Source organism: Brassica oleracea, chromosome C3 (assembly GCF_000695525.1).
Source record: "Brassica oleracea var. oleracea cultivar TO1000 chromosome C3, BOL, whole genome shotgun sequence".
Classification (NCBI taxonomy): domain Eukaryota; kingdom Viridiplantae; phylum Streptophyta; class Magnoliopsida; order Brassicales; family Brassicaceae; genus Brassica; species Brassica oleracea.
The window spans coordinates 60,847,096-60,858,042 of record NC_027750.1 but is presented as its reverse complement, the minus strand read 5'-3'; the positions used below and the strand labels follow the sequence as shown (position 1 = coordinate 60,858,042).

General features: G+C 35.2%; 2 protein-coding genes across 2 annotated transcripts; one reads left to right on the top strand and one right to left on the bottom strand.

The window, feature by feature from the left end:
- The first annotated feature begins 2,632 nt into the window (after window positions 1–2,632).
- On the top strand, window positions 2,633–4,722 carry LOC106332273 (WRKY transcription factor 18). Its single transcript, XM_013770746.1, has 5 exons — window positions 2,633–2,812; window positions 2,910–2,972; window positions 3,413–3,781; window positions 3,858–3,974; window positions 4,269–4,722. The coding sequence occupies exons 1-5, from the start codon at window positions 2,732–2,734 to the stop codon at window positions 4,560–4,562; spliced, it is 924 nt and encodes a 307-aa protein (XP_013626200.1). The 5' UTR covers window positions 2,633–2,731; the 3' UTR covers window positions 4,563–4,722.
- A 1,796-nt stretch (window positions 4,723–6,518) lies between these two features.
- On the bottom strand, window positions 6,519–9,535 carry LOC106328945 (3-hydroxyisobutyryl-CoA hydrolase-like protein 2, mitochondrial). The gene is made up of 14 exons (XM_013767492.1): window positions 9,279–9,535; window positions 8,964–9,044; window positions 8,824–8,892; window positions 8,666–8,729; window positions 8,461–8,540; window positions 8,215–8,298; window positions 8,044–8,128; window positions 7,822–7,907; window positions 7,618–7,739; window positions 7,472–7,532; window positions 7,299–7,397; window positions 7,117–7,218; window positions 6,993–7,034; window positions 6,519–6,887 (listed from the first exon to the last, which is right to left on the bottom strand). Exons 1-14 carry the CDS (start codon window positions 9,405–9,407, stop codon window positions 6,759–6,761), a joined length of 1,233 nt encoding a protein of 410 aa, XP_013622946.1. The 5' UTR covers window positions 9,408–9,535; the 3' UTR covers window positions 6,519–6,758.
- Window positions 9,536–10,947: the final 1,412 nt, after the last annotated feature.

Genomic DNA, 10,947 nt, shown 5'->3' with positions numbered 1-10,947 from the left:
AAAATTTGAATATATAATTTTTAAACTTATAAAGTTAATTAAAAAGAGAAGTGAAAATGAGAAAGGATAATATAGTAAATATTGTAGAAATATCGTAGCCATTTGATTGTAATGGGTATAGACTTAATTTTGTTGCTTGCTATAGTCATGTAGCCAAATTTCCCATATTTTAAAGTCATAAGACGTCAACCATTTCCATCCACATCTCCCTCCTCCACAATTTTTTATTCAAAATCTACAAACAACTATAGCTCTACGGTTTGGTCAGATTTTCTAATAATTAAATTAATGTGGAACCACCTTTCTCAAATCAACATTAATCCATCTCCATATTTTTTGTATACATTTATCGTTTTGACGTCTACATTTTTTTTATCCACAATATATATGTCCACATTTTATTTGTTCACAAACATTTAATCGGCAATTTTTTTTTGTGGATATGATTTTTTATATTCAAATTTCTAAAATATACTAAAATAGATTTCAAAATATAGAAGAAAAAAGTTATAATTTATTATATTTAATCTATTTATTTATATATTTAATATGTTAAAATAATCACATAAAGAAATATAGGAAAATTAATAATAGTAATATTGAAAAATTAAAAAATTCTAATCCTACAAAGTAGTTTAAGTTGCCACATCTAATAGCTTAAAAAGACCATTTTCTATACTGAATTATTGTTTATACATTTATTATGTCTCTGATCATTTTTTTTCACTATCCACAATATATCCACATTTTATTTGTCTATGAACATTTAATCTACAAAATTTTTTTTGTCATGATATGTTTTTCATATTAAAATTTCTAAAATATACTAAAATGGATCTTAAAATATTGACAACAAAAAATTATAATTTATTATGTCTAATTTATTTATTGATATACTTTAATATGTCAAATAAATCACATAAAGAAATAGAGGGAAATTGATAATAGTAATTTTAAAAAATTCAAATAAATCCAATCCTACGATCTAGTTTCACCCCCCCCCCCCCCCTTAAAATCTATTGCTGTGAAATTCAAACCGGTCAAAAGCTCATCACCATTGGATTAGATAACAGCAACAGTTGTAATGTGTCCCACTTACCTATAAACCAATCTTGATAACTCTTACAACGACACACAAACGTAACTAAATGGGGTCTCCACCAACTAGACACAAATCGATACAATATTACTTTTTACTTCAGATTACTCAGCGAAGGGTAGTTCCGTCCGAACGAAGCTTCTCTCTCAGCGATATTTGTCTTCCACTGTCAAAAAAGTGAAAAAAGTGTCTTAAATGGTAATGCACTCCAGAATTACCACCTCCGAATCAGAGTCAATAGGTCAAGCAAGTCAAGGGAGCGTTCGTTATTCTTATATGCCCACTATGGATCTGGGAGATCAATATTAAATAATTTTCAGCAAACTGAACAGAATATTAATTAGAGGAAACACGGATCTGACCATATTGAAATTTTTGTATGACGTACAAATTTTTCTTCGGCATGGGACACTACCGCCGATATTGTTGATTCTTCTTTACTTGCTTGTTTTTATTTGTTATTTTTCTCATAAGTTATAACAAATTGTTTTTTTTTTTTTTTTAAGTTATAACAAATTGTTATCATTGATTTATTTGAGGTGGTTTGGATTGAGACTTGATACTTGATAAGTCTTTGGACGGTATGTTTGATATGTCTTATAATTCGATTTCTCAGGTATTTTAACTTTTGATATCTAGAAAGGGTTCACTAATTTGTTAAATATTTATATTTTAATATTTACAAAGAGTTCACTTCTTTATTAGATATTTACACACTCTTACCATCAAATATTTTGTTTATATTCATGTGGATATATTATTTATGCATATATTTTTATGATCTGATTATTATAGCTTACGAGTTTAACCACGTGAAATCTTTAAGGAATACATTTTACTAAAAGGATTCTTATTCTACATTCCAAAGAATTCGTAATTAACGAAGCATAATATATAATGCATTATAATTTAATTTGATGCCTTCGGATCAACAAAGATTATAGATAATTTGGGTTCAAAAACCAAGGTTTTATATGAAAGAAAGATTACAATGGATAGAAATGTAACCACCGGGTGGTGGGCTAGTGGTCTTGAGACAGTTTCCCCGCCAATACGGACCCGGCTTCAAAACCACCTGTGGCCACCCGGGCCCTCCCTGCTAATTCCTGGGGTGGAAATTACGTGGCTGCTGCGGGCTTCGGGGGATTAGTCGGTTGACCTCGGTCGCCGGATCCCCACGGATATCAAAAAAAAAAAAAAAAATGTAAATGGAGTTGCTCAAAAAAAAAAGTAAACTGTATACATAAACGTAGAACACACGAAACAAGGATTGGTCACTCAGTACACAATATTTTTGTATAGTAGTAAACCCATTGATTTAGCCAATCACTGTAATTCTAAAGACAGTGAGCTGTATGTCTTTTTTTCCCGAAATTCTTTAATGTCTTCTGGACTTTATCTAAGACAGCTTTTAAGATTGATCGTCACTTTCCAACGACTTTCCTCCCTAACAAATCCAAAACCTCACAGACACTCTTACTAGTTTTGTATTATAAAAAGAAGCCATTACCCATCCACTCAGACCACCAACTTGCGACCAAAGAAAGCAAGTCTAGACTTTAGTTTCTAAGCACCAACTACTTCTTTTGGTCTGTGTCTTTAATTATAACAATTATTAATATTTATTTTATAATGGACTGTTCTTCTTCTCTCGACATATCTCTGAATCTCAACATCAACGCTTTTGATCGTAGTTTCCCAGCAAAACTTCCGGTGAGTCCTGATTTTACATGATTCTATATCCCTTCGATTTCCGTTGACTGAGTTTGTTTAATCATGGGTTCGTTTGAAATGTTTGACATTTCATCAGGAGGAGGAGGTAAAAGTTTCGACTTCTGCTGGTGTCGAAAGGAAATGGTTGGTCAAAGATAAGGTTAGTTACTTTGTGGAATACTTAGTGAGGGTTATTATTGGTTAATGTATTTTAGTGGATTTAAAAATTTAAATGAAATCCAATGTTATTGGTTTGTAAATACATTTCAAATCAGGTGTTATGATTTCTAAATACTAATTAAATCCACGTGTTATTCACCGTACAAATTTATTCATGAATTTGATTTTATAGTGATTTTCTTGGATTTGTATTGAACTTTTTTAATACAAAAACACAAATCACAGTTAAAACATACGAATTTACAAATACAAAGATTTGAAAATCCGTAAATTGTAGAGATTTGTAATTCTTATATCAATTTCCAAATCAATTAAAATGCATAAACGGATAATACCCTTAAATTTGACTTTTTTGCAACAAACTAGAAGAGTTTTTGATGGTAATGGCGATTTTTAAAAAACTAAATGGTTATGAAACAGAGTGCAAGTGAGTTAAGAGAGGAGCTAAACAGAGTCTACTCAGAGAACAAGAAGATAAAAGAGACGCTAGAAACAGTCTGTGAGAAGTACTACGCACTACATCATCATTTGGAGAAGCTTCAAAGCCGAAAGAGCCCTGGGATAGATCATATCGAACAACCTACGAAGAAAAGAAAACAAGATCCGGAAGACTTCTTAGGGTTTCCTAATGGAAAAACTGAGAATAGCTCAAGCAACCAAGATCATCACCATCAACAATATGAGCAGAAAAATCAGCTTCTTTCATGCAAAAGACCAATCACTGATAGCTTCAACAAAGCAAAGGTTTCAACAGTCTATTTTCCTGCTGATTCTTCCGACACAAGCTTGGTAAGTGTTTTGTTGTTTATGTTTGCTATGGACGCATAAGAAGTAAACAGTACTATGTTGTGGGATTACTTTGCAGACAGTAAAAGATGGCTATCAATGGAGGAAATACGGACAAAAGGTTACAAGAGATAACCCGTCGCCTAGAGCTTACTTTAGATGCTCGTTTGCGCCGTCATGTCCAGTAAAAAAGAAGGCAATCCACACGTTGAATTTGATTTTCCTTTGTAATCGTCAAAGCCGGTCATGAGCATAAGCAAATTAAACATTGGTTAATGACTTCCAAAATTTTAAAAGATAATGTACATTTTTTTTGTACATTAATATAGGTTCTCAAATTGTTAAAAAAAATTATGTAAAAGTTTTTATTATATCTTTTTATAAATTGTCTATAACCCCTAAAAATTTAGGATATATTCTGGAAATATAGTTTATCTCTGTCTCTTCAGCTATCTAATGATGATATGTGGCTCGTGTTGTTGTGGTATAGGTGCAACGCAGCGCAGAGGATCCGTCCATACTGGTTGCTACATACGAAGGGACACATAACCACTTAGGTCCAAACGCTTCTGAAGGAGATGCTACAAGCCAAGGTGGATCAAGCACTGTGACTTTGGATATGGTTCATGGTGGTCAAAGATTAGCTTTGGAGAAGAACGAAAGGGGAACAATGCAAGAGGTTCTGGTTCAGCAAATGGCGTCGTCATTAACGAATGATTCAAATTTCACTGCTGCTCTTGCGGCTGCTATAACGGGGAGGTTGATGGAGCAGTCTAGAACATGAAGGTTTCAGTTAATGTTTTTGATTTGGTTTCTCATCTTTGTAAAAAAAAAGGATAGCGTTTTTTTTCTTTCGAATTGTTGATGTTACTTGAGAAAAAGATGAAAACTTAAGTGTATATAAATGTTACAAGTGCATGAAAAATCATAAGCATTTAAGAAAATTTAAATGTCGCTCGTTATAAATGGTTAGAGGAAAGTTGTTTCATTTTATTTCTATTTAGGTAAAAGATTTGGGAAAATATGGGAACAAAACTTAGGTTCACCCCATAGGGTGAACTTTTAAATTCACCTCTCATTCTAGAACCAATCAAATTGCCACGTAGATAATTAATTAAAAAATATTAAATTTATTTTAAAATAACTAAAAAAAATAATGCTAATTTTAACAACGCTGACATCGCCATCTAAACCGTAAACCCGAAATCTTAATTTTTTAATGGTTTGGGTTTAGGGTTTATGGTTTGGGTTTAGGGTTTATGGTTTGGGTTTAGGGTTTATGGTTTGGGTTTAGGGTTTATGGTTTGGGTTTAGGGTTTATGGTTTGGGTTTAGGGTTTATGGTTTGGGTTTAGGGTTTATGGTTTGGGTTTAGGGTTTATGGTTTGGGTTTAGGGTTTATGGTTTGGGTTTAGGGTTTATGGTTTGGGTTTAGGGTTTATGGTTTGGGTTTAGGGTTTATGGTTTAGGGTTTATTGTTTGGGTTTAGGGTATACAATTTGAGTTTAGGGTATATAATTTGGGTTTAGGGTATAGGATTTGGGTATAGGGTTTAGGGTTTAGGGTTTGGGTTTAGGATTTAAGGTTTAGGGTTTAGAATTTAAAATTTAGGGTTTACGGTTTAAGTAACGGCGTCATCGTCATTAAAATTGGCATTATTCTGTTTTTTTAGTTATTTTTAAATAAGTTTAATATTTTTTAATTAATTATCTACGTGGCAATTTAATTGGTCATAGAAAGAAATGTGAATTTAAAGGTTCACCCTAGGGGGTGAACCTAAGTCTTGTTCAAAATATGGTATATTTTGAGAATATAAGCTCAAACATTGGGAGTTTAACTGGGACATATATAAAAAGTTAGAATGAGTCCACTTATCACCGATTGGTTTTAAGTTGAAAGCCCGATCTTGACCTGAAAAATTAGGTTCAGATCGGGTTTCCGGGTTCACCTCTACAGACTCCATTCGGATTTCATGGATTTTATATATGTTCAGGTCGAATTCAAATAACAATAATACTCACTACTCGGATTCTGATATCTTTGAATATTATATCAAAATAAACATAAAATTAAGTTCAACGAAGCCCCTCAACGAGAGTAGACCGTTGTATGCAAAGCGGGAGACTCATAGATTCGGCGAGAAGTTTGCATCTTTAACACTTTAAAAACGTGTTTACTTTCTCTCATAAAGGTAAAAAATTTGCTATCAACATGAAAACTCTGTCTAATCTGTGCTCCAGGTTCTTGAAAGGATTTGATTTTTCATGAGAGCTTGTATTTGGTGGGCTATGCTGTACACTTATACTTGGTGATATAATTTATGAAGTTTTTTCTTAATCTTTGTGCAGAATCACAAAGCAGAGAAGCACCTTTGGAAGTGGGCATTGGCTCTTTCTTGTTGTATCTTCTTGTTGCAAGTAAAACTGAACTTGATAAAATGGCAAAAACCTGCGAATTCAAATGGATATGTTTCTTCTAAATGCAAAAGAAAAAGTGCAGAAGAAAGAGTTACCTATGCAGAAGAACCAAGTGGTGGGTTACCTTTCTTCTCAAGTCATTTCAAATTTGGCATTATCCATTTTTCAAGGGTCATCAACGAGTGTTCTTCACGAGGAGAACTCAGAATGTAAGGTCTATACCAGAGGATTGCCTCATAAACCAGAGATGGTGGTGAGAGATGAAAGATATGGAGTGTGTCCGTAAGAATTAGTGAGAAAGCTGCAGGAGCGACTAGAGACAAGGAAACAAGTCGAGTTACTGAAGCTTGAGACTTGAAATGGATCTCTCTCATAAAAGACGAACAAAAACTATCACAAGACAGTGACAAACTTGTCACTTCTAATTAAGAAGATACATTGTTTGCTCCAGCGAGAAGAAAAAAGAGAGTTCGACAACAAAAGAAGGCCATTGCAGGGATCTCATTGGAGTGCTGTAGACCTGTAGAAATACTTTATTGCAGGCAATGAGTAACAGTAGTTTCCTCAGAAGTAAGGCTCTCGTTGAGCTGTTGGAAGCTTCAGCTCAGATTCTGAATCATCGGCATCTGTGGCTGGCGAGAAGTAGCAGTCCACCATGTCTTTGCTTACATCTTCTAGGCGCGGAGGATCCCACTGCATATTTTGGAGGGAAACAAACCATACATTTTCAAAACGTTAAACATGAAACATCCATTACCAAAAGGAGATGCAAGTGTAGATAGGTTATGGTCTATGCACCTTTGGAGCAAAGTCTTTATCCACCAAACGGGCTCGAATACCCTATCAACAACAATAAAAATTCAAGAAATGAAGAATAATGATTCTTTGTTCTGAGAACTGAGAAGTTAGTGACTGAATTTACCTCGCAGAAGTCACCAGAGACAGTCTTTGAGACTCCACAGAGAGAGATACGGTACTCACGCGTGAGACACTGATCAAGAGTTTGAAATCTACCTTCTCGTATCTAAGAGGAGAAAGTAACCGCTAGAGTCAGAAAAAAAAATGAAATGCATTTTGACAAAGCAAAGGAAGAAAAGGACTCACAGATTGTAAAGTAATCTTTAAGCTCAAAGGAGAAGCTTCTTTGACTTGTTTGAGAGTTTTCTTGCACCATTCATTGCCAGAATCAGCAACCTCGTTTTCCTGAAGCCACAGATAGACGTTAAAGCTTACAGTATAAGAAAGAAAAAAATCTCATCTAGACAAAGATCTCTCACCATAGCCTCAATGATTTCTTCAACCGTGTCAAGCCCAAAGTATCTATCAATCATCTCGATCCTGAGAAAAAGAATTTTCTGGTTACACATTCCTGTGATATAGTTCAAATAGATTTTAAGACATGGAGACAAGTTAAAAAGTTTACTTGTGAAGTACACTGGTATTGTCAGGATAAACTAGATCACTGTATTGAGCAAGAGAAGCCTCAATGACAGTTGGATCATCTGTCAACAGCTTACCAATCCTCTCTTCGACCATCCCAAGTCTCTGCCACAACAGCCAAGATAAGAAAATGCGCTTAAGAGGAAAGAACAAAAAATGCGGACAAGGTAAGGAAAATGCAACAAACCGAGTGTAGGCAAAAGTGGGTAGCAAGGCCACACGCTATCATTTCGACTCCATCAAGTTTCTGCCCTGTTAGAGCCAAGTATTCCCCTGAACAAGAAAGTACAAAAACATTGCAGTTGAGAGTATTTGTATGTCAATCAGATGTAGTTTTTGAAATTATCTTTAATTTACAGCTATGAAGAGTATGAATCTAGCGAAGAGATCAGTTAAAGGTGAAGTTCACCTAAATAGCCAGGAAGCCGTGAAAGGTAATAAGAAGCTCCAGCATCAGGATGAAAACCAATTTGAACCTCTGGATGTGCCAACACCTGCATTAGACAATATCTAAGATAAAAGAGAAAAAAATGGGGTCAAAAACCACAAGAAGGGAGCTTTTAAGTATAAGGCCACATACAGTTTTATCTGTTGCCACACGAAACATCCCTGGAATTGAAATGCCACCACCACAACCCATTGTTACACCATCCATTATAGCTATCTGCATTACGTCAATAAAGCTTAAATCATGTCACTATTTGCATCATATCTACAAAATCAGCTTCATGTATTATTGAGTAGCTTAACCAATTAAGCAAGTCAAGCTTTTTTTTTAGTCAATCATGGTCATACGAGCATCGAGGGAAAGTCAAAAGAGGCTCACATTTGGTTTCAAATATGTTCCTTGGAGGTATACAAAATTGTACAAGCTCCCGAAAAAGTGTTTACATTCTTCAGTATTCCCTGTAAAAAGGAAAGAGACAATACACATCAGCAGCTCTTCACACTAACATCACAAGATTAACTCTGGTCAACTTCACAAAACCTTTACAAGTATTGAACAATGAGAACTAAAACAAGAGATGGACCTTCATTGATCGAGTGATAAAGAGGCAAGACATCTGCACCAGAACAGAACGTTTTTCCGCTACCCTTCAGGGAAAAACAAAATAAAAAACGGTAGCTTAATCAAGGGATACAAAAGGACACATGATCCAGTGAGAAGCTAGAGAGTACCCATCCATACCTTCATCAAAACAAACGAAATAGCAGGGTTCTCTTCCCATGACTCGTATAGCCTCTTCAACCGACCAACCTAGAAAAAACACCAAACATTTTAAAAGAAACAAATAAGCTTCAAGACACCATATTGCTCCAAAACTATACCATGGGAGCAGAAAGAGCATTGAGTGAAGAGGGTCTATCGAGAATGGCGGCTCTTGATTTAGCTTTCCCTTCAACCGAAACCTTTAACATATACAGAAAGGAAGTAGATTTTCATTTCAGAGAGACAAATACTCAAAACACTAACGATCAACCTAGCATTATAGCATCAAACCAATCACATAGCAATGTTCTAAGAACCAAAATAAAAAATACATAAAGTAAGCATCTTTCTCAAAAATGAAACCACGAGAGATCCCATTTATGAAAATTTAACATCAGATCAATTACATTTAAGGACTAAGTAGAAGACAAAACCTGGTCTTGGACATCGGCATCTGAAGCGGAGTAGTTTGGTAGGGCGGAGAAGCTTCTTTTTCCTTGGGAAACAGACCGAACCCATTGTGAGGGTTTAGTGACTCTCCTCAAAGCTCTCACTGTTTGCATCTTTGTCTTCCGTCGAGAAGACGGCTCTGGTTACGGAAGGAGGAGGGTTTTTTGGCGTTTTGAGTTTTTTTTGCTCTGAAGTTGGGATGTTGCGGCGGACGGTGATTCGATTCCTAGCCGTCAGATCATTTGACACTATGAAATGAATCTAAACGATGGATTCGGTTTATGGCCCTATATTGAGCCCGCACAAGGCCCAATAGTTCACAGCTCACTAATCTCTCACTTTGGCACGTTCATTACAGACGTAATCTTTGAATTTGTACTTAGGCCATCTGCATCGGGGGTGCCTTGGTCCGTCCCTTCTTCTTTATTGGGTCGAAAAATAATTCAAAATGAAATTAAAATGGGTGGGACGGGCCGTAAGTAAGGGACAATTGGGCTCGTCCCGAAAGAGACGTGGCATCACGTTATTGGACGATGGAAACGAAGAAGGGGCGGTGGTTTCGGCTCATTCGCATTCGGAAAATTGAAATCGAAAATCGAAAAAGGAGAGCTCGATGGCGACGAACTGAAGCATCGAATCGAAGATCGATCCTCTCCAAACGAAAGCGACGACCTGATCTCCTCACGCCACCTGCGTCTTCTCTCTTCCACTGGAGTCTCCGTCGGCGTGTCTTTGCAGCTTCCAATCGAGAGGTTGCAGCTTCGAAATCTCAATCCACTTCCGTTCGATTGATATTTTTTTTTAAAAAAATTTGTAATTTTCTTAATATTTCAATTTTAATGTTAAACTTCTATCATATAAGTTTTATTTAAAACTTCATTACATATGTTATCACTTATTCAAATAAAAAAATTAATTAAATAATAAACTAAAGGACAATCAAAGTCCCACTTATAATCCACTTAATCCCTTAGCTTACGTCCTTTAAGATAAAAGTTTAATTAAAAATGCTAAGGGACTTGAAACACAATCCCACCATTGTGGTTGCCCTTAGATCTCGTACCCAAGTTGCTTCAAATATTTTACATGATTGAATTTTCGGATTTTTGAAAGTTCAACCTAGGAAACTTTATTCGGATTTTATACATGTTTAGATGGGATTCAACTAATAATATTTATAACTAGAACATATTTAAAGATTATGAACTGTTTAAAAGCATTTTTTATTCGAACTTATTTAAAAATTTCAGTGAACAAAATTTCTAATTCGTATATTTTGACCAAAATAAACATAAATAAAATATTTGAAGTACTTATTTCTAGTTTAAATTATCATTTCAAATTGTGGGAACCGAAATTCGCACTTTCGATTTCCGTTTAAATTAGAAAAGTAGGAGAACCCTAATTTCCCAGAAGTCCCGGATATCTGCTAATACCACACGCCAAGCAATCAGAACACGAAACGAGAACAGTAATAAAATAAGAAATCGAAAGAGAGCAAGATAGTTCTTATTCCGAATATGCATTTGAGCGTTTACAACAAGGTAAGTGCCTAGGCTACGAGAGCTGTCGGCGAGATTCCTAGTTCTAAAACCCTAAGACGGCAAAAACCTAATTGAGTCGCAGCTCGAATAACAAAAACGGAAAATTGCC